Source organism: Oncorhynchus kisutch, linkage group LG15 (assembly GCF_002021735.2).
Source record: "Oncorhynchus kisutch isolate 150728-3 linkage group LG15, Okis_V2, whole genome shotgun sequence".
Taxonomy (NCBI): domain Eukaryota; kingdom Metazoa; phylum Chordata; class Actinopteri; order Salmoniformes; family Salmonidae; genus Oncorhynchus; species Oncorhynchus kisutch.
The window spans coordinates 34,610,203-34,637,908 of record NC_034188.2 but is presented as its reverse complement, the minus strand read 5'-3'; the positions used below and the strand labels follow the sequence as shown (position 1 = coordinate 34,637,908).

Genomic DNA, 27,706 nt, shown 5'->3' with positions numbered 1-27,706 from the left:
TACACATACAGAAGTTTAGATATTTCCACAGTGCTTCCTTTAGCTTATTTCTCTCAACTCAACTGCTGATAAGCCTTGTCTCTCCTCAGTATATGCAACATATGCTTGATGATGTCAGGAATACATGATGCTGTGCGCTGGAGCTGCTGCCCCTGTAACCTATCTAAAGGGCCTGCTTAATGCATGGGTTTACCGGGGCTGAAGCCCCTGTGCCCAGGCCCGTGGGGGGCCCAAGAGACGAAAAATACATAAACAACAAAAGAACACAGTGGCCTCCATCAATCTTAAATGGAAGAAGTTTGGAACCACCAAGACCCTTCCTAGAGCTGGCCGGCACAGCCTAACTTCGCAATCGGGGGAGAAGGGCCATGGTCAGCGAGGTGACCAGGAACCCGATGGTCACTTTAACAGAGCTCTAGAGTTCCTCTGTAAGGATGGGAGGTTCCCCTCTTTCCACTGGGATTCTCTGCCTCTAACCCTATTACAGGGGCTGAGTCACTGGCTTACTGGGGCTCTTTCATACCGTCCCTGGGAGGGGTGCGTCACCTGAGTGGGTTGAGTTACTGATGTGATCATCCTGTCTGGGTTGGCGCCCCCCTCCCAGGGACTGTATGAAAGAGCTGTGGCGGAGATCTTTGTGGGCTATACTCAGCCTTGTCTCAGGATGGTAAGTTGGTGGTTGAAGATATCCCTCTAGTGGTGTGGGGTGGTTTGGCAAAGTGGGTGGGGTTATATCCTTCCTGTTTGGCCCTGTCCGGGGGTGTCCTCGGATGGGGCCACAGTGTCTCCTGACCCCTCCTGTCTCAGCCTCCAGTATTTATGCTGCAGTAGTTTATGTGTCGGGGGGCTAGGGTCAGTTTGTTATATCTGGAGTACTTCTCCTGTCCTAATCGGTGTCCTGTGTGAATTTAAGTGTGCTCTCTAATTCTCTCTTTCTTTCTCTCTCTCAGAGGACCTGAGCCCTAGGACCATGCCTCAGGACTACCTGACATGATGACTCCTTGCTGTCCCCAGTCCACCTGGCCGTGCTGCTGCTCCAGTTTCAACTGTTCTGCCTTATTATTATTGGACCATGCTGGTCATTTATGAACATTTGAATATCTTGGCCATGTTCTGTTATAATCTCCACCCGGCACAGCCAGCAGAGGACTGGCCACCCCACATAGCCTGGTTCCTCTCTAGGTTTCTTCCTAGGTTTTGGCCTTTCTAGGGAGTTTTTCCTAGCCACCGTGCTTCTACACCTGCATTGCTTGCTGTTTTAGGCTGGGTTTCTGTACAGCACTTTGAGATATCAGCTGATGTACGAAGGGCTATATAAATACACTTGATTTGATTTGATTTGATGGGAGAACCTTTCAGAAGGACAACTGTCTCTGCAGCACTCCACCAATCAGGCCTTTATGGGTGAGTGACCAGATGGAAGCCACTCCTCAGTAGAAGGCACATGACAGCCCACTTGGAGTTTGCCAAAAGGCACCTAAAGACTCTCAGACCATGAAAAACAAGATTCTCTGATCGAATGAAACCAAGATTGAACTCTTTGACCTGAATGCCAAGTGTCACATCTGGAGGAAACCTGGCAGCATCTCTACGGTGAAGTATGGTGGTGGCAGCATCATGCTGTGGGGATGTTTTTCAAGGGCAGGGACAGGGAGACTAGTCAGGATCGAGCGAAAGATGAACGGAGCAAAGTACAGAGAAATCCTTGATGAAAACCTGCTCCAGAGCACTCAGGACCTCAGACTGGGGCGAAGGTTCACCTTCCAACAGGATAACCCAGGAGTGGCTTCGGGCCAAGTCTCTGAATGTCCTTGAGTGGCCCAGCCAGAGCCCAGACTTGAAAGACCTGAAAATAGCTGTGCAATGACACTCCCCATCCAACCTGACAGAGCTTGAGAGGATCTGCAGAGAAGAATGGGAGAATGGAATTCCCCAAATACAGGTGTGCCAAGCTTGTAGCGTCATACCCAAGAGGACTTGATGCTGAAATCGCTGCCAAAAGTGCTTCAACAAAGTCCTGAGTAAAGGGTCTGAATACTTATGTAAATGTGACATTTCAGTTTTCTATTTGTAATAAGTTAGCAGACATTTCTATAAACCTGTTTTTGCTTTGTCATTAGGGGTTACTGTGTGTACATTGATCAATTTTAGAATGAAGCTGTAACGTAACAAAATGTGGAAAAAGTCAAGGGGGTCTGAATACTTTCCAAAGGAACTGTATAGCCTAAGTTAACGATGTGTGTATTATCTCAGGACACCATAAACCAGGAGGACCATGTAACAAACCATTCAATCATTACAATGGAGGCTTCATTTATTTATTATTTCCTAAGTTTCCCTTTGTAGTGGTGACTTGGCTATAATTGAAGTTACAACAGAAATGACCTTGTGGTGTTGTTGATTTTCTCAGGGGAAAACAGTCAATACTGTGATATACACAAAATGTTCACCCGTTTCAAAAGCAGGTTCCTTTTAAATGCTATTTTTAGATTCAGATTTGGCTCATCGTTTTAAGTTACTCTCAATGAACAGCTGGAAAAGAGGGACACAAACCCATTGATAAGGCCCAGCCTTGCCTGTATATAGGTGCTAAATAGATTATATATGTTGCCCATATCTTTAGTGTTGGCAGTACTCTGCATCTGTTATGTCATATTATGTAGTGTAACTAAAATGCCTTAAAGTTAATACCGATAAAACCATGAGCAGCCATATTGATTGGCAAACTAAAATCTTTGCCTTAGTACGGACAGATATAAATGTTATAATGACATCGACCTTTCAATTTAGGACTATTATATCACAAGGCAAAGATCCATATTTGTTTCAAGTAGTGAAAGAGAGAGTTCCATTTGATTTGTATTACTCACTAGCCTGTTGACAGGTTGTACAAGCCACAATCACTGATAAGACTTGTAGTACCCGCATGGTCAATCCAGAATTCAGCAAATAGCAACTGTTAAGAGACACATCGGTTGGCACCTGTTGCAAACATTTTGAACCGATTATGAATGGACTATGTTCATAAACATTATGTTGAACAATTCAAATAGAAATAACCACCATGCATTTTGATAGGCAACAATATTGAACTGAGCTTTGTTGAATTCAGGAACACCAATGTACCCAGCCCCACAAGCAGTTTGTCCACTTCAGCAGGCCTACTGTAGATATGCAAAGATATGGTAATTGCTTTTGAGTTCAAAATGGATATGAGGCCTGTCTAAATATATCAGGGGTTAGGACCTCCCTGCCAGTAGAATGAGTTGTGTGCGTGTGACTAATCAGCATATCCTCTCCTGACTTACACAACAATGCCCTCTATTTTCTCAAATTCAATTACATTCCACTAAATTAAATGACATATCATAACGAAAATGATTAACTGAGACCAAAATAATCCAATCAAATGAATTAAAGCAAATTTAAGTGGAATGGATAACATGAGCTTGATCCTGTGATTGTGCTTAGTAGACGTACAGAGGTCGAGTAACTCATAATCACACATTACCGTCTTCTACCGGGACCAGAGTCATGTCTTTATGACTTGAAAGCGAGACTATTGCGACATGCAGGTCAGAGGTAAGGTGTTGTTTTGAAACATAATTAGGGTGGCAAATTCCTAAGACAATCACCCATCGCGGAGGACATAGACATGACTGAGACAGGATAACCCCTTGGTATAGATGTGGGTATTTACTAGTGAATGAGAGGGTGATGTCACGAGACACAACTATGTTACCATGTTTGGTAACTAACACGCTGTACGGTTTGACTCTGACATGATACGGATAATAATGTTGTGGTAAGAAAAACAATGCTTGTGTCATAACATTCCATGACAACTACTACCAGCTGTTAGACTTACTGTTGATGAGTGAATGATTCAATCATTTACTCTCATAGCAGTCCTATGACATAGTTATAGTAGGACTGTCACGAGTCACTACAGAGATTTGTTGCATCAGACACTATTCTACTGTTATGACAGCCCAATGTTGAAAGGTCTCTCGAGTCATCTACATATATTTTTTTTATACTGCATACCAACACTTACACTAGATTGGTTTAGAGATGTATTGTTGTCTCTAAATAAATTGGACAAAAATAAGAAAAGCAAAACAGGATGTTCAACCATCCACACTGTCCCTATCGCACATCCTTACGACCACCCTTCTACAACAGGAGGATGAATAAGGAAAGATACCCAAATAATGATAAAGGAAGTCTAAAACAAACAGCCAACTCTATTTCCAGAAAAGGAAATATGTTCGTACAAGTATGCAAAAATAAAACAACAATAAATCTGTAGATGGACTGACATGTAGTAGGCCATACCACTACTAAATCTCTAAGGCCTCCGGGAGATTGAGAAAACAGAACTCGTCTCCCCCTGGCTTTAACCCCCTGAGCCAAACATCTTGTTTCCATTAAAGAGCATCGGTAATGGCTTCAGAGTCACTCTGGAAGGAGCTCCTGCACAAGTTATTTAAGGAGGCCGGGGCCGTATCACATGGGCCTTACATGACAGTATCGTTGTCCGGTTCTACCCTACCACTTCCCTCGTGCCTCCCCCTCCAGAAAAAGAAACATCTGGAAATGAGGAATCAAATTCGCCTGGACCTGGCGGAGGAAACGAGGCTGCTGAATTATGGAGGAGTGTTGGGCTGGGGACAGAGCGAGAAGCATTGGAGCGTGCCCGTTTGGTCTGCTCTCGCTGGTGGCACACTCAGCTCCTTCATGGAGGAAGCACTAAAGAAGGCTGCAATAAATCGTCATGCTGGGAAGCCAGACTATGTGCAAATGGCAGGAAGCAACTTCCTGTGGTCTTAGTAAGCTGGCCAATGAAGAAGATGTGTATAAGGGTGGAGTGGCTCTGTTTTAAACAGTGCGAAGGCAGGATGTCTTACGCAATTGGGCAGCTTTATTCATTGTGATGTCAAGATGGGGCCAATATAGGCTACCGCTCTAGGCCCCAGGGTAGGGACCGAGTTGAGTCTTACTATTACTTATTCTGCTGGCCAAGCACAACAATACCTACTGTCACACAGATGGAGGCAAGGGCGTCATGCACCCCAAAAATCTGAGGGGGCACAAAGTACGTGAGGGGGGCTAGTTGGAGAATTTAGCAATTTTCACCTGAAACACCAGTAAGTTTTCTCCTGCAATCTAGAGCCATAATCATTATGTTTATTTGTAGGTTTTAAAAAAGTATATTTTTCTGCATATCTAAGCATCGAGTGGTCTGTACCCACCAGACTGCTTCTCTGAATCTCTGCTTACATCTGGGTAAAAGATGTAAGCAGAGAGCTGTTGTAAAATATGTTTTACTGCTGCTCTTTAATTACTTGTTACTTTAATCTCTTATTCTTGTCCATATTTTTTAAACTGCATTATTGGTTGGGGGCTCGTAAGTAAGGTCTAAAGAGCATCTGTAATGGCCTCAGAGTCGGTGCATGTGACTAATAGCATTTGATTTGAAGATGGAAAGGAATGCTTCTTATTCAGTAAATTTAATTATTGCATGCTTTTCTACCAACCTTGCCAGCAGGCATGCCAGCTAAAATAGTTAAACAAAATAGGTAGTCTAACTGGGCTAGCTTTTTTTTTTCTATATTTTTTTTTAACCTTTATTTAACCAGGCAAGTCAGTTAAGAACACATTCTTATTTTCAATGACGGCCTGGGAACAGTGGGTTAACTGCCTGTTCAGGGGCAGAATGACAGATTTGTACCTTGCGGGCTCGGGGGTTTGAACTCGCAACCTTCCGGTTACTAGACCAATGCTCTAAGCACTAGGCTACACTGCCGCCAACGTCATAAAATTGCCAAGTGGCAAGTAGTATTACAAAGAACAAACAAACACACTTGTTTTTTTTAAGGACAAATTGAGGGGGCAAGTGCCCCTGTGCCTCCTATAGGCATGACGCCTCTGGATGGAGGCACTGCTATTCCTTTGCTGCATTTCCAAAACAAAGAAATAATGTAGTGTTTAATCCCAATGACATGGCTTGATATTCAATAAATATTGGTAGGCTATCTATTCTGAACACTCAACTCTATTTGACTTACCCAAGCTGCCTTTCGTGAGAGAAATATTGTATTGACTGAGTAAGCAACAAAATTGATATACTGTCGGCCCCCATGTCTCTATGAGAGACTCCTGACAACGGCGCAATGGGAGTCTCTCACAGGTCGTTCTGCATATGGTTAAAGTTAAAGTCAGGCCTGTTCAAGGAGTGCTCATCAAAATAAACTCCCAGCTGACTCTCTCTCAGCTGGGGGGGGGGGGGGGGGGGGGGGGGGGGTTGTGTCAGGCTGCGGGAAAGCTGTACAAACACTGTTGTTTGTTCTGCCCATTAAACCATACACAAATAGAGGTGATGAGGCTTGCATGAATTGCATATGATGACCTCAATAACAGAGCGTCATGAGCTCCCTTTTGTTCATGGTAATGCAAACATTGAGTGTTGTAAAGAAGTTGGTTTGTGTATTTCAACTGCTAACAGCAGATGTGGAAGCGGTCTGTTCATTACCATGGAACAATAAGCTATTACTATATCGTCAAGTCTATTACTTCACAATATGCTACCATGTGAAAATGAACAAGGCTCTTGGTTAGATGCTTTGAGCTACAGAAGAGGTATAAAAAGGAGACTTCTGGGTATTATCTCAAACTAAATACATTTGTCATAAGAAACTCGCTCCCTGGTATACAGAAAATACCCGAGCTCTGAAGCAAGCTTCCAGAAAATTGGAGCGGAAATGGCGCCACACCAAACTGGAAGTCTTCCGACTAGCTTGGAAAGACAGTGCTGTATCGAAGAGCCCTCACTGCTGCTCGATCATCCTATTTTTCCAACTTAATTGAGGAAAATAAGAACAATCTGAAATTTCTTTTGGATACCGTCGCAAAGCTAACTAAAAAGCAGCATTCCCCAAGAGAGGATGGCTTTCACTTCAGCAGTAATAAATTCATGAACTTCTTTGAGGAAAAGATCATGATCATTAGAAAGCAAATTACGGACTCCTCTTTAAATCTGCGTATTCCCCCAAAGCTCAGTTGTCCTGAGTCTGCACAACTCTGCCAGGACCTAGGATCAAGAGAGACACTCAAGTGTTTTAGTACTATACCTCTTGACACAATGATGAAAATAATCATGGCCTCTAAACCTTCAAGCTGCATACTGGACCCTATTCCAACTAAACTACTGAAAGAGCTGCTTCTATGCTTGGCCCTCCTATGTTGAACATAATAAACGTCTCTCTATCCACCGGATGTGTACCAAACTCACTAAAAGGGGCAGTAATAAAGCCTCTCTTGAAAAAGCCAAACCTTGACCCAGAAAATATTTAAAAAACTAAAATCGGCCTATATCGAATCTTCCATTCCTCTAAAAAAATTTGAAAAAGCTGTTGAGCAGCAACTCACTGACTTCCTGAAGACAATGCATACGAAATGCTTCAGTCTGGTTTTAGACCCCATCATAGCACTGAGACTGCACTTGTGAAGGTGGTAAATGACCTTTTAATGGCGTCATACCAAGGCTCTGCATTTGTCCTCGTGCTCCTAGACCTTAGTGCTGCTTTTGATACCATCGATCACCACATTCTTTTGGAGAGATTGGAAACCCAAATTGGTCTACACGGACAAGTTCTGGCCTGGTTTAGATTTTATCTGTCGGAAAGATACCAGTTTGTCTCTGTGAATGGTTTGTCCTCTGACAAATCAACTGTACATTTCGGTGTTCCTCAAGGTTCCATTTAGGACCACTATATATTTTACCTCTTGGGGATGTCAATCAAAAACATAATGTTAACTTTCACTGCTATGCGGATGACACACAGCTGTACATTTCAACAAAACATGGTGAAGCCCCAAAATTGCCCTCGCTAGAAGCCTGTGTTTCAGACATGAGGAAGTGGATGGCTGCAAACATTCTACTTTTAAACTCGGACAAAACAGAGATGCTTGTTCTAGGTCCCAAGAAACAAAGAGATCTTCTGTTGAATCTGACAATTAATCTTGACGGTTGTACAGTCGTCTCAAATAAAACTGTGAAGGACCTCGGCGTTACTCTGGACCCCGATCTCTCTTTTGCCGAACATATCAAGACGGTTTCAAGGACAGCTTTTTTTCCATCTACGTAACATTGCAAAAGTCAGAAACTTTCTGTCCATAAATGATGCAGAAAAATGTATCCATGCTTTTGTTACTTCTAGGTTAGACTACTACTTTCAGGCTACCCAGATAAAGCACTAAATAAACTTCAGTTAGTGCTAAATACGGCTGCTAGAATCCTGACTAGAACCCCAAAATTTGATCATATTTCTCCAGTGCTAGCCTCCCTACACTGGCTTCCTGTTAAAGCAAGGGCTGATTTCAAGGTTTTATTGCTAACCTACAAAGCATTAAATGGGCTTGCTCCTACCTATCTTTCCGATTTGGTCCTGTCGTACATACCTATACGTACGCTACGGTCACAAGATGCAGGCCTCCTAATTTTCCCTTGTTGCAACCTCGACAACTACAGTGATTATTATAATTTAACCATGCTGGTCATTTATGAACATCTTGGTCATGTTCTGTTATGATATCTACCCGGCACAGCCAGAAGAGGACTGGCCACCCCTCATAGCCTGGTTCATCTCTAGGTTTCTTCCTAGGTTTTGGCCTTTCTAGGGGTTTTTTTCTTAGCCAACGTGCTTCTACACCTGCAATGTTTGCTGTTTGGGGTTTTCGGCTGGGTTTCTGTACAGCACTTTGAGATATCAGCTGATGCAAGAAGGGCTTTATAAATACATTTGATTTGATATTATCTGGGGTTCAACTGCAGTTTTTCACTGGACTACAAAGAATACTTTTTTCTCTATTTTGACAACCACTACTATCTGCAGTTTATCCTGTCAAACAATACTCCCTTGTAAGCTTACAAGACAAGCACAGAAAATACCTTTTGTTGAAGCCAAGATTACAGCTCAAAACCACAAGCAGCGTATCACTAGTAGATAGTTCTTACCACATGAGATAAGGGGCCTGTGTGTGTAACAACTTCAGTTTGCTTTAAGGAGACAAAGCGGAAGAAGGGAGGGAGAAAAGCATATATTTAAACAGTGGTCTCAAATCAGGTGTAAGTTTGCAGTAATAGCCACCACAGGGGCATGAAGTTACTGTAGAAACCCCTTTTCTGGATATCAAGATGGGAAAATGTAGTCATGATGCAAGGCTGAATGGGGAAACTGTGACATCATGCCCCATGAAAATATCTGAGGTACTGTGGTGGTGAGTGAAAGGGGGTGTTGAAGTGGGTGTGTCCGGGGGCCGTCCAGTCAAAATGGTGTTTAAATATATTTTATTTTTTATTTTACCTTTATTTAACCAGGCAAGTCAGTTAAGAACAAATTCTTATTTTCAATGACGGCCTAGGAACAAGATTTGTACCTTGATTTGTACCTTGTCAGCTCGGGGGTTTGAACTCGCAACCTTCCGGTTACTAGTCCAACACTCTAACCACTAGGCTACCCTGCTGCCCCACAGCAGTAGTTTGTTTGTTAGTGAGGGGCTCATGAATTGTGCTGTGACACCTCACTGAGTAGGTTCAGTTAAAAAGCAAAGGAAATACCATTAGACTTGATGTGCTTTTTCAAGGACTGTGTGTGCGTGCATACTTGGAACCCTGCAGTGACAAAACATTTGTGCACTAATTGAATGGTCGTATTACTTTTTGAAGCGTGAAAAGCAACAAGTACTGTATGTTCTATGTAAAATTATTTGTGGCATTGGGGGTTTGTCTCAAAAGTAAATGAAAAAAAACTTGATGCAATGGAGAAAAACATTCTTTCCAGTTGGATGGTGATAAAGGAACAGTATAACGTTATGGCTTGCTAAAATAACTGTACCCCGTAGGAACCAGAGATGTTTGCAAATGGACCAGGAAGGACCAAGGAGTCTGCGAGGGAGGCAGGACGGTTAATTTCTTTGTATATTTACAATGTTATCTTTTTTAGTACATCTGAGGTATGCCCCCACCCCTTTGAGTTAGTGTATTTTCCAAGACTAGGTTGACTAACTTTGAAAATGAGACGTTTACTAGGAGACATATGGTGAGTAAAATGTAAGAATGTCTTCCAAAAACATTGGTCTAATTTCTGAGAACACAAAAGGATGGATGTTAATACGGTTTCCTTTTCATGAATAAAGCTGAAGGATTCCTAGATCATTTTATACTACTGAGAGTGAGACATTATACATAGCTGGCGAAATAAAGCAGGAAACTTAGTAACAGAAGTGCTTTTTAAAGTATGCAGCACAGATACAAATCCTTATAGTCATTAGCGAAGTGGTCAAATATGTACTATTCCTAACCTTTCCATCAAGGAAACAGTCCATTCCATTTCTTTTAACCACTGTGGCTTTTCTCAGTAGTCCTCTGAACAAAAAAAAATGCAATATGCCTCTAATTTTCCTGTGATAGGCATCTTAGAGAAATCAGTAGGGAATGTAGATGTGTTTAGCCAAGATAGTTCACTTATCCAAAAGAATTGCAAAGTCCCTGCCAATCACTTCACCATAGTTGTGTCCCCCAAAGCTACAGTTTCTGTCACATGATACAACTGTAAATATTCGCTACAAACCATGAATGAAACATTGATGAACGACCTCTAATGTAGCAGACAAATTCTGCAACACTTGAAGGGCTTTCTACAAAACAGGATTAATGAGATAGCCAGATAAACAACTAGAAATAACTTGATTTTCTGGTTCATTAAGAAAGATAAACTTAGATGTGTTTTTGGTTACTGAGTCATTAGACCATGCCCATTTCAAGCTTATATTTCTAAAGAATGAAAAGTATTTTCAGAATATTTCCACAAGTTAACTGGCTAACTCATTGATCCTGCTTTCTAGTATACCCCTCTGCAAAATATGTGAATGAGGGGGAAAAAAATAAAGTCAAATACTGTTTCATTTTATTTAATAAGCTGGTAAATTATAAATTATCGCACATAAAATATTATTTTCAATAGTTACAAAGTGGATAGCAACGTCTGGTAGCGGATCAAAAAAACAAGAGGGCGGCAGTTTACAAAGGTTTCAGTTTCATCTGACAACACAGGATTTGAACAGCTGGGAGAGGAGTCGAGGTGTAGAGGAGGGGTATTCAACCACTGTTGACTAGCATCCTGTTAAGCAGAGGGTGGCCAATTACCCGACTAGCAGCAGCAAACACAATGGTAACAGAGGTAGCTCCAGAACACACGGAAAACAAAGAGGGGGGATGCTGTACTCTTATGTCAAATGTTGTCAAATGTGTTTGAAGATAAGAGGGAGGAAATGGGAGGAGGATGTGGAGGATGTATGGCAATAAAAAATAAATGTGGATCATACCACAGCATGCGGAGGCGTATCAGAGAAGGGTCAACTTAATCAGATGAGGAAGTAGCATCTTTGGCTTTCCCTTGGAGATGCTACGTGGAGCTACGACAGCGGCTGAGAGACGATAGGGGAAAGGTTAAAGGGAGCGAGCTGGATGAAGAAGCAGCCCGTTCAGAGCACACCACTTGATCTGTGAGTCCAACGGCCTATTACTTCACTTCAACTCTAGAAGTCATCTTCACTTTGTCACTCTGATTTTTGATTTTCTTTCTGGTCCTTCCACCTGCCTCCCCCGGGTCATGGGCCGTGGTAGACCGGACCACTAGGGTGGGTGGGGTTGGGTTGGTTGTGTTGTCCCCTCTACGGTAAGTCTGAGGGAACTTCCTGTTTACCATGTGCCACGTTCACTGTTTTTTCTACACAAGGCCCAAAGGGCCTTCTACTCTGTGTGTTCTACTTGGTCATCTGTTGCTGGATGTGGAGCAGGAACTCGTAGTAGGAGAAGGCCGATTCCGACCTGTCCTCTACCAAGTGCTGGAAAAAGCTGGTCTTAGCTGAAGCATCATCCCTACGGGGAGAAGTAATGAAATGAATAAGCATGTGAAATAAGAAGGAGCGCATATAGTCCGAATACATATACATTCTATTAAAATTACTTTGATACTCAAAAAAAAGGCCTCTGAATTTGTAAGACGTCCATTTGCTATGAAGAATTGTCCTCTGGCCTGTAGACATTTGTAGCAAACAGATCCTCACAGCACTGTAGAGGTACTGACTAAAGGTGAATAAACTGTAAGCTGTAAAAACAAAGAGTCGCACACTATGTACAAATTACTGGGAGTTTACACATAGCGTGTGACACGGTTTTTATAGCTTATAGTGCAACAATGCACCAGCATGACGTAAGAACACCTGATCGTTCCATGACAGAGTGACCAGGTGAATCAAGGAGAAAGCTATGATCCCTTACTTATTTCACTTGTTAAATCCACTTCAAATCAGTGTAGATTAAGGGGAGAAGACAAGTTAAATATTTTGTAAGCCTTGAGACATGGATTGTGTACAGTCGTGGCCAAATGTTTTGAGAATGACAATTTGCATATACTTCAGAATGTTATGAAGAGTGATCAGATGAATTGCAATTAATTGCAAAGTCCCTCTTCACCATGCAAATTAACTGAATCCCCAAAAACATTTCCACTGCATTTCAGCCCTGCCACAAAAGGACCAGCTGACATCATGTCAGTGATTCTCTCGTTAACACAGGTGTGAGTGTTGACGAGGTCAAGGCTGGAGATCACTCTGCCATGCTGATTGAGTTCGAATAACAGACTGGAAGCTTCAAAAGGAGGGTGGGTGCTTGGAATCATTGTTCTTCCTCTGTCAACCATGGTTACCTGCAAGGAAACACATGCCGTCATCATTGCTTTGCACAAAAAGGGCTTCACAGGCAAGGATATTGCTGCCAGTAAGATTGCACCTAAATTAACCATTTATCGGCTCATCAAGAACTTCCAGGAGAGCGGTTGTTGTGAAGGCTTCAGGGCACCCAAGAAAGTCCAGCAAGGACCGTCTCCTAAAGTTGATTCAGCTGTGGGATCGGGGCACCACCAGTACAGAGCTTGCTCAGGAATGGCAGCAGGCAGGTGTGAGTGCATCTGCATGCACAGTGAGGCGAAGACTTTTGGAAGATGGCCTGGTGTCAAGAAAGGCAGCAAAGAAGCCACTTCTCTACAGGAAAACCCATCAGGGACAGACTGATATTCTGCAAAAGGTACAGGGATTGGACTGCTGAGGACTGGGATAAATTGATTTTCTCTGATGAATCCCCTTTCCGATTGTTTGGGGCATCCAGAAAAAAGCTTGTCAAAGACAAGGTGAGCTCTACCATCAGTCCTGTGTCATGCCAACAATGAAGCATCCTGAGACCATTCATGTGTGGGGTTGCTTCCCAGCCAAGGGAGTGGGCTCACTCACAATTTTGCCTAAGAACACAGCCATGAATAAAGAATGGTACCAACACATCCTCCGAGAGCAACTTCTCCCAATCATCCAGGAACAGTTTGACGATGAACAATGCCTTTTCCAGCATGATGGAGCACCTTGCCATAAGGCAAAAGTGATAACTAAGTGGGTCAGGGAACAAAACATCAATATTTTGAGTCCATGGCCAGGAATCTCCCCAGACCTTAATCCCATTGAGAACTTGTGGTCAATCCTCAAGAGGCGGGTGTACAAACAAGACCCCACAAATTCTGACAAACTCCAAGCATTGATTATGCAAGAATGGGCTGCCATCAGTCAGGATGTGGCCCAGAAGTTGATTGACAGCATGCCAGGGCGGATTGCAGAGGTCTTGAAAAAGAAGGGTCAACACTGCAAATATTGACTCTTTGCATCAACTTCATGTAATTGTCAATAAAAGCATGACACTTATGAAATGCTTGTAATTATACTTGAGTATCCCATAGTAACATCTGACAAAAATATCTAAAGACTCTGAAGCAGCAAACGTTGTGAAAATTAATATTTGTCTCATTCTCAAAACTTTTGGCCACGACTGTATATGTGCCATATAGAAGGTCAAGCAAAATAATTAAGTGCCAGGCGCACTAGTTTGAAAAGGGGGTTACAACTCAATACTAGGAAGGTGTTCCTAACGTTTTGTACACTCACTATGTGGTCACCGATGGCTTCCTACACGACATGGACCCAGACACTCACTAGCAACAAACACACACGCGTCAATGCATCAGACCCGGGGTCCTTGACTTACTTCAGGACGTGAAGTGTTGAGCTGAAGGTTCGCGAGTCCTGTAGCCAGGCGAGGAGTGCGCGCAGTCGTTCAGACAGAGGGGTTTCCAGCTCAGGAATTTGGGTCTGGTATTCATAAGAGACAAAGAAGAAAAAAACAAGACCCACAGCTTTGTTTTTACTACTCAAGACAGTCTACACTGTGTGTGTGTGTGTGTGTGTGTGTGTGTGTGTGAAAAAACTAAAGATAACTAGTGGTTGGTTTCAATCCCAGATCTCCACACGTCTGAAGTGTTTGTGATTTAGTGAAATATGTACGTGTGGTTCCGATTGTGAGGCATGCCTGTGGTTTAGGGATGTGTTGGTCTTCTCCCGAAAGAGGGAATCAGAAACGCAAACAAAACCTCGACAATTGCTACTCGGCCTGTGTTTGGGTTGTAACACACCCACGTTGTGTGGTATTACATTATTTAGGTAGCCACGGGCCTTTTGTCAAAAAAAGTAGAACCAAATAAACAAACCTACTAAAATGGAAATCACTCTCTGGCTGAACTGACTAAAGTACAGTACTATTTAATTGTGAAGCACCAGCTGGACACAGCACAGTTATACACAGCAATAAATGTGTCACATTGTGTCTAATGAATGTTAGTGCCCCACTAACCATGTTAGGGGGTATTGAAGCATGGTTTGGGCAGCCCAGCACGTCTCGAATGAACATATCATTACAGCATTTACCAATCCACAAGTAAAACACCTGGAGAAGAGAACAGAGAGGAAGTCAATGAAGGGACAGTAACAAGGATACTTCTTTAAATACATTAATCTTTCCTCCATTCCCTTCCTTGAGGTAAACCCTGATCTACACCGAGTGTGAAAACCATTATGGACACCTGCTTATTCCATAACACAGACTGACCAGGTGAAAGCTAGGATCCCTTATTTATGTCACTTGTTAAATCCACTTTAAAATCAGTGTAGACAAAGGAGACAGGTTCAAAATAATTGCCTTGGATTGTGTGTGCCATTCAGATGGTGAATGGGCAAGACAAAATATTTAAGTGCCTTTGGGTTTGGTAGTAGGTGCCAGGGCGCACCGGTTTAAGTGTGTCAAGAATTGCAACGCTGCAATATTGCCTTCACCTAGTCAACCCTGTCAGATCGGTTATCATCATGGAGGAACGGATGGAGGAGTTCATTGCTAAAAAGTCCTCAAACAGAGACGAGGTTCATTTTTTCAGGAACTTCGGTCAATTGACAGAGCATAGCAGGACTTACACTGCCACAGTCCATGAGGAAAGCCCCTTCTCTGGTCAGCTTCTCAGCCGTAAGGTGCAGCAGATGGGGCTGGGGCACTATGCAGTCGTTCAGGTGGAGTGCCCCCTGTGGACAGAAAAGGGTAAAGCAGTCTACGTTTCAGTATACTTGTGACCCACCAGGTAAAACAAAACCAACGTGTCCAGCTAGGAACCAGTGGAACGCTGGAGAGATGAATCAGTTGTTCAAAGCAGAGCGGGCAGTGTTGACCTCTCACCTCGTCTGAAATGGTGTCCAGGCGGTAGAGGTCAGGGTGGACTGTGCGCATGATCTGCTGCAGCGGCTGGCTCTTGAACTCGCACATGGCGAAGACGCGCTCGTCCAGCTTTGTGCTGGTCCCTGTGCGCAGTGCTTTCTGTTAGGTGGAGAGGAAGGAGGAGGAAGGGGAAAGAGGAGGAGAGGAGGGAGCACAGATTAATGAGAAGGGATAGCATTGACAGCTTTAAACGGCTTCTGACTAGTGACGGAGACATACGGCGGCTCTGTGTGTGTGTTGTTCAGACAGACCTGTTTGAGTAATGCTAGCACGTAGAGGGGGAAGAGACAAAGGGCTGCGGGGGCGATGAGGCCAGACTGCTGCAGATTCGAGACTGTGTTCTTGTACGCACTCAGGGAGTCCACCACCGCATTCACCAGGGCATCCCGGGCGTCCGACAGGCTTGACGATATCGACCGGTCAATGGCTGTTCAAAATGTAAATGTATGAATATACACAACAACAAAAATCGGATCTCATGAACAAATGCAGCGTGCGTATAAATACACTCACCCATGTTGGCTAGGAGGCAGGTGATGGCCTGAACGTCAGCCCCGGCATATACATCACTCAGCTGGCTGACCACTGGCAGACACAGAGTATGGACCCTGATCCTCCTCTTCCCTAGGAGGACGGAGGGAGGGGGGGATAGGAGTAGAGATGAGGGTAGATTAATTTGTCTTTGTTAGATGATATTAAAATAACAACTCTTGTACTAGAACTGGGACTAATTATTCATTATTTAAGTAAAAGTCAGCACTGACTTCTCCAAATATTTCCACAATGAATGAAAAGGTGAGATGGTGTTCACCTTTGCTGGAGGTGTACAGCAGCGCAGCCTGGAAGCAGGCCAGTGAGGTGTCGGCCATGCTCTCCTCTATAGACATCTGCACAGCGAAGCCCGAGTCTGGGTTGACATTGGCCAGGGACAGCAGGTCCGTTGAGCGCACAAAGAAGTTCCCATGGAATGTGTGGATGGACAAGCCTGTTTACCAAGGAGACATACATAGTAATGATGACCGCTAAATCGATCTAGAAATTGTCAAGAAATGTGTACTGTTTGGCCTCCCGAGTGGCGCAGTTCTCTAAGGCATAGCATCGCAGTACTAGAGGCGTCACTACAGACCCGGGTTCGATCGCAGGCTGTGTCGCAGCCGGCCGCAACTGGGAGACCCATGAGGCGTAGCCCGGGTTAGGGGAGGGTTCCGCCGGGATGTCCATGTCCTATCGCGCTCTAGCGACTCCTTGTAGCGGGCCGGATGCAATGCACGCCGACTTTGGTCGCCAGTTGTATGGCATTTCCTCCGACACATTGGTGCGGCTGGCTTCCGGATTAAGCAAGCAGTGTGGCTTTGCAGGGGTCGTGTTTCGGAAGGACGCATAGCTCTCGACCTTTGTCTCTCACGAGTCTGTACGGGAGTTGCAGCGATGGGACAATTGGATATGATGAAATTGGGGAGGAAAAACACGTGAAAAAATATGAACAAAATTTGTGGAGTGACAACAGTACCTTTCAGAAAAAGATTTTAAAAACTACTCAGACAATACAAAACTAAATATCTAGGAGTAGCTTACCCTTGCAAAATCATAACCATTTGAAGAAACAAACTAACAAAATAAACCTACCTTTGGTGCAGCGTATCCTCATGACAGCTTCGAAGCCGATCTTCCTGGTGAGGTAGCGCTCCAGATCTTTCTGGAACTTGTCCAGCTGGGCCGGGTTGTGAACATGGTGCAACGAGGGGTAGTAGAAGATACTACCCGCTGAGTATTTAGACACACACGCTGGCCATCCGAGAGGGGCGGGGGGGAAGAAGGAAGGAAAGAAAGAAAGGAGGATAGAAATTCTCTTTAAGACGCCGGTCTCTTTCTCAACTTTCAGCACTTTCCTAAACAGTAACCTGTCTATTATATAATCTAAGGATTGGACGATCACGTCTTACCTAGTGAGGCCAGGTCAGAGTACTGGGAGCTGAGGAGGAAGAGGTCCACTCCTATCTGCTGACCAGAACAGTCCAGGGCCAGCTTCTTGTAGAAGTCTGTGGCTGGGCCCAGGTGTTGGACCCCCTGTCACAACATGACATGCAGAACAGACTTCTTAGACAACTGGAACCTTACATTACAGAGCCATATGGTCTGACCGTGTGTGTGTGTGTCATGCCTGTGTGTGCGACTCAGCACTCATACCTTGGTGCTGGACCTCTGGTTAGGGTCCTCCCGGGACTGCAGCAGGCCGGCGCCCAGCGTGGGTAGCTGGGTCTGGAACACGGAGACGCGGCCCCCTGTGGAGGACATGAGCTTGTAGGCAGCTTGCAGTGCCGGGCCCAGGGCACTGTGGGTCTCCCTGGTCTGGCTAAACATGCCAGGTAGGGAGGTCAACAGGACCCTCACCAGCTGGGAGGGGGAGTGGGAGAGAAAATGAGAGATCAGAGAGAGAGAGAACAGTCAAAATGACTAAAGATGCACACACACACCAGCATCAGAAAACAAACTGACTATCACACTAAAGCAACCATACATGGTCAGAAACACACAAAGACTCTCACCCTCCAGTCATAAAAAATAAATAAATAAAATAATAAAAAGCCTGTGATGACACTGGTAAACACAAATAGTTCCACACATTCTCAGTCAAAGAAAAACCTTTACCGCTCTGCTTTCCTTCAGGTTCACCAGTAGACTGTCGTGGGTTGGAATGAAGATATCTACAAGAACAGAACAAAGACTGAATCATTTACTGCAGGTCCGTCGAGCTCACAAAGAAGTTGAATGACTTTATTCACCAGCAGAAGGACAAGTCATTACATCTCTACAGTACACATTATATTTACCATTAGTGGATAAGTGACATATAGTTTGAGGGAGAGGAGGGTGTAGTCAGTCTGCAGTCAACAACACCGTTGCCTTGCCAAGAGCTGTTTGCTTTTTAGTAAGCCAACGACATGTTGGCTTGAGCACAAACTGACTGGCACCCAGGCTGGAGATTTTTAGGCAGTGGACCTAAAGGAGGAGAGCTGACTGAAACACACACACACAGAACACACACCGTCGATGTCGGAGACCACCAGCATCTGGGGCTGCGAGAGACTCTCGTGGAGGTTGTAGAAGTGGATGGTGCTGTTGAAGGTGATGAAGCCCACTCGGGTACGCGTGTCCCCCGGCATCCTGAGACACAGAACAGACACCCCCCGGAGAGTTAGCCTGGCCGCGGCATGTAACAGTACTGTACAACGGAACAGGTCAAGAAAATGGCAGAATAACTCTCTGGTTTGAGAGATACCAGATGTATGTGAGCGTGGGGTTCTGGTGAACTCTTTTTCACGTCAGAATGTGAGATTATGGAGTTCAAGTTGACGTGACTGAGATTTTCCAGACATCGGAACCAGCAGTGAACCTTCGTCAAAGCTAGTTTTGTATAGTTGCAACAAAGAACAGGATAATTTCCTGAGAAAAACAGGAAGGACAGTCCTGCTAAAGTATTTCATGTTTCTCTTTTCTTCTGGCAAGAGTTCAAGTAGATACACTTCAAAATGGTTTGCTCCCTAAGGAACTGTCCGATTCAATTCGGATTTGACCAAATCTTATTGCTCACCATGTGTATGAATGTTGACGGACTTAACTACTAAAACAGAAAGCAACAGAGCGATCACCATTTACTTTTATATGCCTCCAGTTCTTAGGCACTTGCAAGCCAGCCAATACTAGTATGACTTTTATAGTAGGGCTTGACCTGTTTCACATTTGATCCATGGCTTTTATTTGTTTATTTCTCTTTGAAATGGAGCCTTGACTACTTAATAGTAGGGGTGTGAGCAGGAAAGGCCTTTGTCAGATACATATAAACTGACTGGAAAACTATAGCTACTGCACCGGTTATCTAAGTGAATTTATCAGGAGTCAACGGCAGTGCTGCTATAAGCAACTCAGATCATATTGAACACATGAATCCAGGTGCGAAGCTACTCACTTGTCCAGGTTCTCCAGTAAGGTCTGACAGAAGACGTCCAGGTAGCCTGCATCCACCGCGTTGTGAGACACATCCAGCACAAACAGGTACACTGCAGGCTGAGGGGGCCGCAGCTGGGGACAACACCCATACACATGCTTTACTCAAAACATTCAACCAGTTCACATCTGCAGACTGACAGTCTGATATTGGAAAGCACAGTGCCTTGCCATTGGTGACTGGATGAATCTGATGGAGACCTGCCCTCTAGAGGATTGTGGGCAAACTGTTTCTGGATGAATGAACACTGATCTCAAAATTATTATTATTATTGTTTTTTAAATCACTCACCATGTAATCTGAAGAGGCTATGAACTCCACCGTGGAGTTCTGCACCTCTGGCCTCTTGTGGGGCTCTCCATAGGAGCGGGTCACGGGATTGTACATGAACTCATCGGGAACTGTGAGGGGGAGAATATGCACGTTCAAGTCATTTATTTAACGTCTCACATTTTGGACGGTGCTGCCCTAAGTACACATATTGAATAGAGGGATCCGTACCATCGTTGACCCTGTAGCAGAGGCTGCATTTCCATCTCCTCTGGTCCAGGAAGGAGACGAAGGGGTTAATGTAGGTACGACAGGAGCGACATCGCACTATGGTGCTGGACGTGATCACTGGGAGTTGCTATGGATGGAGAGAAAGAGAGATTGTGATTACTTTATTTTTTAACTAGGCAAGTCAGTTAAAGAACACATTCTTTTACAATGATGGCCTACCCGGGACGACGCTGGGCCAATTATGCGCCGCCCTATGGGGTTCCCAATCACGGCTGTATGTGATACAGCCTGGATTCGAACCAGGGACTGTAGTGACGCCTCTAGCACTGAGATGCATTGCCTTAGACCGCTGCGCCACACGGGAGCCCAAAGATGAAGACGACTGTTGATTTGTGGTTTGTTACTCATTAAATTATTTACATTCTACACCTGATCGAACCTGCGTCTGCAATCTATAGGAGAGGACTCTTTTCTGTCAAGTCTTTATATCAACAGTCTGCTTTTTGTACTTTTACCACCTTGCACCTGACACTGTCAATGAAACTAAAATAATGGCTTTCTGCACCTCCTCACCCTCCAGCTCATTCTGCCTTGCCTCCTGCTTTTCTGTTTCTGAACTCAGGTCAACTTCCTATGACATATTGACAGGGTGTTATTAAGGGGCATTGAACGCCACAGTCAATATAAATAACCACTGAAGTGTCTTATTCTATGATATTCACTCAATTCCACAACAAAACATTTGTGCTATGTTCAATGTAGCGTTTCAATTCAATTGCACTTCCAAGTTGGTAGCTTCCTGAAATGTCAGTCGCTTACACCTATCCAATCCTCTCAGATCTGCACCAGCACATAGTAGTTAGGGGCTAGGGGATGTTTGTGGACAGGGCCCAGGATATATTAGGGCTGGGTGTCTTCTTACTGCGAGGTCTCTGAAGGGGTGCAGGAGGAGGCCCAGGGGCAGCCGGGCTTTATTCAGCAGGGCCTGGGTCTGTGGGATGTTGGTCAGGGTACACCTGAATGTGCTGTGGAGGCCAGAGAGAAGAGCTTTTAGCACAGCTTTGTAAAGGCATGAGCTAATAAGTTCAATTGAGTGAGCGGGGACTATGGAGGAATAATGCAGTGTGGAGATAGAGGAGAAGTACATTTGAAATCAACAAACGTTCCCAATATGTGTTTTGCTTGATCTTATAAATAAACTTGGGATCGCACTTGTCATTCCTAGTGTTTCAGTTTACGCTGAATATTGTCCGTTAGTGTTGTGTCCAGATACCAGCATATCCTCAAACCCACAAACTTCCCCTGCCCTTACTCCGGGCTGCAGTTGGCCTTCTTGAGGTCAGCGTTGAGGTTGGGTTCGGGGGCATCCAAGGGCCGGTGGGGCAGAAGGTTCCTCTCCTGCAGCAGGTTGACGGGCCGCAGCGCCTCCACCTCCAGCTCTGGCACACCGCTCAGCCCCCCCAGGGCCGCAGACAGCTGGGACATGTTAGGGAAGGGCTGCATGGACAAACAGGAGGCAGTTAGTCAAACAGTCACTAGGGACAGGTAGATCATTACCACAAGGGTCAGGTATGGGGCAGAGATGAACATGATAGAAAGGAACTGATATCCACAACACTAATATGCCCACTGAGAAATGGATTGACATGCAGTGTCTTAGTAGGCCAACTCCTTTTCATGTATTTCATGAGGGACCATATTAAAATGACACAATAAGGCCCGAGGGGGTGTGGTATATGGCAAATATAGCACGGCTAAGGGCAGTTCTTATGCACAACGCAATGAGGAGGGCCTGGATACAGCCCTTAGCCGTGGTATATTGGCAACACCACAAACCCCCGAGGTGCCTTACTGCCATTATAAAACTGGCTAGCAATGTACTTAGAGCAGTAAAAATAAATGTTTTGTCATTCCTGTGGTGTACGGTCTATTATAAACTGGGTGGTTCGAGCCCTGAACTCTGATTGGCTGAAAGCCGTATATCATGGGTATGACAAAACATTTATTTTTACTGCTATAAATACGTTGGTAACCAGTTTATAATAGCAATAAGGCACCTCTGGGGTTTGTGGAATATGGCCAATATACCACGACTAAAGGCTGTATCCAGGCACTCCGGGCTTCTTCGTGCATAATAACAGCCCTTAGCCGTGGTATATTGGCCATATACCACACCCCCTCGTACCTTATTGGTTAAATATACCAACACTGTCAGCCAATCAGCATTCAGGGCTTGAACCACCCAGTTTATTTAGAATATATATGATCTTTTAGTCATACACAACCAGGTGAGTTGTACCAGAACATCTTACCTGTGACAAATGCTGGTAGCCAGTTTGGTTGTACCTGCCGTGTGAGGGGGAGGAGTCTGTCCTGGGGGACGGCCTCTGCTGATAAGCTGGCTGCATGCTGGGGTAGCCATAGCCAAAGGGCGGGGCTTGTTTGGTCATGTCGGCGGAGGGGGGAATGGAGGACTCTAGAAATAGAGTGACAAACATTAGGGTTGAAGGTACCAAATTGATGACTGCCTGCCCACTTAGTGCATTTTGGGGTTGTGGTTGAACGGAGAGAAATGTGGCAGCAGAATCGTTCAATTGTGTCAAATGCCTCAACGTGGCGTTGGATTTTTAAGAGCCGAGTACAGTATGTACCTGGGTAGCTGCCGCCTTCCAGGGAGTCGTAGCTGTTGGGCACCGGGGACGCACTGCCAGTGGTAGTTGAGGAACTATCACCACCTGAGAGTGGGGATGGTGGGGGAAGGAAGAGAAAAACATTTGAGGAGCTGCTCTCTAATGTTAAAAGTTGAATACAGTGCACATGCAGGCGGGAGAAAAATGACACATGAAAGGTGGACATGTTAGGTGTGTGTAAGCAGGGAAGGGGGAACGTGATGCTGATGAAATAGGAAAAATAGGTGAAGCCATAGACAGACAGGCAGTAGTTATCATCATCCCTCTAGGCTGTACACATCCAGCCTTCCCTTCCAGATCTCTGAGAGAAGGCATTTTAGGTCTCGCCACCCACACCCACGCACTGGAAGCTCTGAAAGAGTCGTTTAATCCAATTGGGCAAAACGGAGGGCTGTGACAGTGAACCAAGATAGCGCTGCCTCATTGGATGAGCTCCAATTATCACAGGCAGCTAAATCTGCCTGCCACCCCAGTGGATTAAGTGCTCTAGATATTAAAGAACCTGGGCCTGGGGAAACATGTACTATGACTGACAAGCCCTCCTAACACATCGGAATTCAGCTAATTAGACATATCATAATGACCAAAAATGGAGAGCGGCTGAATGATGATTGGCCAAATGTACAGAGAATGATAAGAAACCACTTGAGAAAAAAAAACAAGAGAAACATCAGTGGCACAAAAAAAAACGGCATGAAAATGACATCCGAAGGCGTTTGGAGAGCAAGGGCAGAGGAGAAAGAGTTAAGGCATAGCACACTTAACTGAACCAAGGTGCTAAGGAGTGCTAGCTGCTAGAGCTGACTTGCCTCAGCCTCTACCCTTTTCCCATTGGAGACCAGTGAGCGGCAGAGAGCCTGTTGGCCCGTGGTAACAGGGGACGTGCTATATATATATAAAAAGCGGTTAACCTCTAGACAATAACACACTATCCAAGGGTGAGGACCCACCAGCGCCTCTAGGACATTCATCAACACCTTCTCATTGAAACACGGCGTGTACTCTGATATGTGAAATGTAGTATGAATAATATAATTATCAGGATAGCATAACTATTGAAATTGCTAAGATTTCAGGTTCCAAACCAACTGGAGGCTATTGACTGGCCCAGGTCTATTGAAAATTGTGTTCAATTATGTCTGCTCTAAACATCCGTTTATCTAAATGCAAAACCAATCATGCAAAAATCTATTGTTTTTCAGGAGGATACAATTTGGATATTCCAATGGGAAGCAATTAGAAGGTTTTTATTCAGTGACCAGTTAGACCCCTTCCTGTAATTGAAATGCAGACAGACATTCCCAAATGGTTAGTGGGTGAGAGGAAAACTGAGGACATGATTGGAAAGGACAAGAACGAGTGCATAGCCTGAATTTCAAGAAGACTAAACAGATTCTAAAACAGATCATTTACTCTCAAACACTACACCGTACTCACATTATTTGAACCGATGGTTCGAATGAGGCTTAACCTCTGTGATGAAGTTAGGATAACTGATCAGATGCTCCACACCATTCTGATTGCCATGCTTCAGTGATTTTAGTTACAACGAGCTCACATCACTAGAAACAAATATCTATTGGGAACACTGTGATAATGTTGGGAGAAGATATGGTGTAGATGTTGAATGCGTGGACGCGTCAGAATGCATCAGATGGGCAGCAGAGAGAGATGGATCTGCAAGTGGGGGGCAGGCAAGCTGCTAGAGATGGGCAGAGGTGGCTTTGAGACATGAGTATGAATGCAAAGTGCCTGGGGTTGAAAGGAAAGTAAGTGGGTTGATGTGGGGGTCGGGTTGGTTGGGTGGTTATTGGAGTTGGGTTGGGATGAGGGGCAGGCGGACGGGCAGGGATGGGAATAAAAGCTATAAGCAGACCTGCTTCCTCATCCTCCTCCTCATCAACATCCTCATCGGAGCTGGATGACAAGGGGGCAGCGTTGGTGGAGGCGTTGGCAGAGCTAGCGCCACTATTGGCTACATATCCGTAGTGCATGCCTGTAGAGGGGTGGGAGAGGGTACAAAACAGAACAACCGTCAACTATGTGGAGGGGAGGAGGGGGCGAGGACGGAGCCAGAGGACTGTCAATTTAGAAAATCTGTGTCTGTGTGGTGGGAATGTTGGTGACTAGCTTGTACCAAATTGAGACAAAAACAAATCATGGTAGGATTGTATCTACGGAGAAGAGAAAACAGAAAGCGAGACAGGACAAGAACAAAAAGGAGATAAAGGACCTATTAAATTCACTTAGTTAGACTAAGCCTACAAGAAGTGAGTTTGAAAGATGAAATACAGATCCCTTCATCAATCATTGAATGAAGGTCCTCAGGGTGAGGACGGATAACCACACAATTGTAAAAATGCAGGAACTAGGGCAGGCAAAATTACCGTATAACTGACGGTTATGGATGAAGACCGTCATGAAAATTAAGTAACCGTCATAACTGTAAAAAAATAAATACAAATGGATTTTACGGAGACCGCGGTCATTTACCATCATCCAGAATTCCATGAATGTCATACCCTTGGCAGGATCCTCTTAAACTTGCATTAAAATGGCAGACATGGGCATGCCATTGAAGACTTATAGAGTTACTGTAGAGATATGGAGGCTAATTCAAAAGTTGAAAAGCCTCTCTTCTCTCTCCATTTACCTTGCTGATGCCCCGGGGAGGAAGTGAAAGGGGTTTCTGAAGGTGGTCTATCTCTGTCAGCACCCCCGGTGTTGTGTGTGACTCCGTAGTGGTCATGTGCCATGGCTGCCTGGTGGCTTTGGTCATAGTGCTGGAGGACTGGGGCTTGGACTGGGGAGAAGGCGACAATTAAGGCAGAGGCAAGTATATCAAATATTGTCAATCACATAAATTAAAAAGAAAAGGGGATTGACAAGTGTCTCAAAATCGATTATGTACAGACAATCACAACAGTGCAGAGTCGACTGTACCTGCATTACCCTGGCCATTGACTGTGGCTGGTTGGCCGGGTGGAGCCATGCTATGCCCAGAGGGAACCGCTGCAGTAGATGCTGGGTGACTGGTGCCATTTCCTGGAGGATACTGGTGGAGGGGAGCGCCTATCAGGTTGGAAATGGCTCCTGGGCCGGTGGGAGCCTGGGAGGAACGCAAAGTGCCATATTGGCTGCTTCCTGGTGCAGAGGGGTACGAGACAATGGGGTACATGGGAGTGCCTTGGCTGCTGGGGGTCGCTGACACCAAGTTAAGCTGCTGGGGATAGATTAGCGCTTGGGAGGGGAGGTACTGCTGCTGTCCATGGTAGGCCCCATGCGGTGCGTAGGGGGATGGTTGTTGGAATGGAGGTGCCTGTTGGGGGTTTGGAGGGGCAACTGAGGTGGGAAGGGTGACATAGGGCTGAGAGGGAGGATGGGAGCCTTGAGTTACTCTGTATGCAGAGGGGGTAGGTGCAGCAATAGGCTGCTGGTGGCTGTTGTGGTGGTAGTAAGCACTGTGGTCATTGTTCGTAATGGGAAATTTGTTGAGGGCAGGGGCACAGTGTCCAGAAATGGTTGGGTAGCCCTGCTGTTGAGGCCCTGCTCCATAGTACCCCGGAGGATATGTGGATGGGTAGGTCTGTCCTACTGGACCTGTGGAGAATAACAGTTGAGGTTAGCAAAACCAGGATTCATGTTAGAATTTTGTTAAAGGAGTTTGCGGAACAATTTACATATTGTTGATGGATTTTTGATCATCAATGTGTAATCAATCTACCATTATCAAAAGTATTACCTACATTACTAAATATTCTATAGAAGCGGTCAAAACTGTCAATGTCAGCTAAGCAGTTACTGACTTATTCAAACCAACAGTAACATAATTTTGCTAACTAGCTGCCGGTGTATTGTCCTACCAGTAATGAGATGTCAATACCCTAGCTAGCCTAAAGGTTCCTCCCCTCCATGGACCCTGGCTGCGTTAGATAATTGCTGGCAACATCCATTTGTGAACATAACCAATATTACTACAAATACTTTAGTGGTGTGGTTGTTCAATATAGCTTGCCAACTAGCTAGCTGGCTAGTGGCAAGCTTGAATGGATGTTCGCTAGAAAGTTTAGCTTTCTCTTTAACGTTAGCTAGCAACAGTACAGTAGATGGCTAACGGTTCGCTAGCTGTTTCTAGCTAACGTTACTGCTAGTTAATAACAAAAGGACAATTGTTCCGTTTTTACTAGCTAATAACGCTATAGCTAACGTAAGTTAGTTATCTAAGCTAATTACCAGACGCAATATGTAGCCAAGCAACACACTTTCACACAGCCATTAGCTATTTCAACCACTGGCACTTGCTAGTTTAGCTAGCGGCCGTATCTCCACGGCCCGTTTTACCATTCTGATAGGGGGGTGCTGCTCCACCATTAGGCGTAGAGTTCATGCTGTAACCGACAGGGGTTTTCAGGTCCGTCTCTTGGTCACGAATGCACAGGGTGACAAAAACACATGAAAGGTTGTCACCAGGGCAATATTCCCATTTGCTAGCTAGTTGTTGGCTGAGGATTTTGTGTCCCCTACTCCGATGGCTGTCGAGCAGAGACGAGGTTCATCCACTTATGTGAAGCTGCCGTTTCTATGCGACTAGAGATGGCATAACGGCGCCACCTGTCAGTAGGCAGAAGAGCAAGAGCTGGATCAAGTGTTGAATTTTTTATTTATTTAGCTAGTCAAATCAGCACCTATTTTTTTCCTGTTGTTCTAAATCATGAATATAGATGTTTTATTTATTTGTATTAAACAATAAACCAGGTGATGATATCAGGGACATATGTCTCTGTCATATTTACTATCTAGTGTAAA

At 44.7% G+C, this 27,706-nt stretch overlaps 1 protein-coding gene across 2 annotated transcripts; it reads right to left on the bottom strand.

Annotated features, from left to right (window-relative positions):
• Window positions 1-10,953: 10,953 nt before the first annotated feature.
• sec24b (SEC24 homolog B, COPII coat complex component) lies at window positions 10,954-27,541 on the bottom strand. Of its 2 annotated transcripts, XM_020502501.2 has the most exons (24): window positions 27,242-27,540; window positions 25,844-26,500; window positions 25,554-25,703; window positions 24,777-24,896; window positions 22,862-22,945; window positions 22,523-22,686; window positions 21,523-21,707; window positions 21,133-21,235; window positions 20,211-20,337; window positions 20,001-20,110; window positions 19,671-19,783; window positions 18,750-18,868; window positions 18,353-18,408; window positions 17,891-18,097; window positions 17,647-17,770; window positions 17,330-17,488; window positions 16,515-16,688; window positions 16,217-16,327; window positions 15,955-16,130; window positions 15,665-15,802; window positions 15,409-15,513; window positions 14,795-14,887; window positions 14,153-14,256; window positions 10,954-11,944 (listed from the first exon to the last, which is right to left on the bottom strand). In XM_020502501.2, the coding sequence occupies exons 1-24, from the start codon at window positions 27,285-27,287 to the stop codon at window positions 11,830-11,832; spliced, it is 3,540 nt and encodes a 1,179-aa protein (XP_020358090.1). In that variant the 5' UTR covers window positions 27,288-27,540; the 3' UTR covers window positions 10,954-11,829. The 2 variants fall into 2 exon arrangements, with proteins under 2 accessions (XP_020358090.1, XP_020358091.1); XM_020502502.2 differs by lacking the exon at window positions 24,777-24,896 and having other exon boundaries at window positions 27,242-27,541.
• Between the last annotated feature and the right edge of the window lie 165 nt (window positions 27,542-27,706).

What these genes read in the sequence shown, in the direction of transcription:
- sec24b (XM_020502501.2), bottom strand. Translation starts at nt 27,287, where the DNA reads ATGAACTCTACGCCTAATGGTGGAGCAGCACCCCCCTATCAGAATG. An exon ending in ACCTGAAGGAAAGCAGAGCG is followed by an intron (nt 18,098 to 18,352) that starts GTAAAGGTTTTT and finishes TCCCCCTCCCAG; the next exon opens with CTGGTGAGGGTCCTGTTGAC. An exon ending in TCCTCATGGACTGTGGCAGT is followed by an intron (nt 14,888 to 15,408) that starts GTAAGTCCTGCT and finishes TCTCTTCTCCAG; the next exon opens with GTGTTTTACTTGTGGATTGG.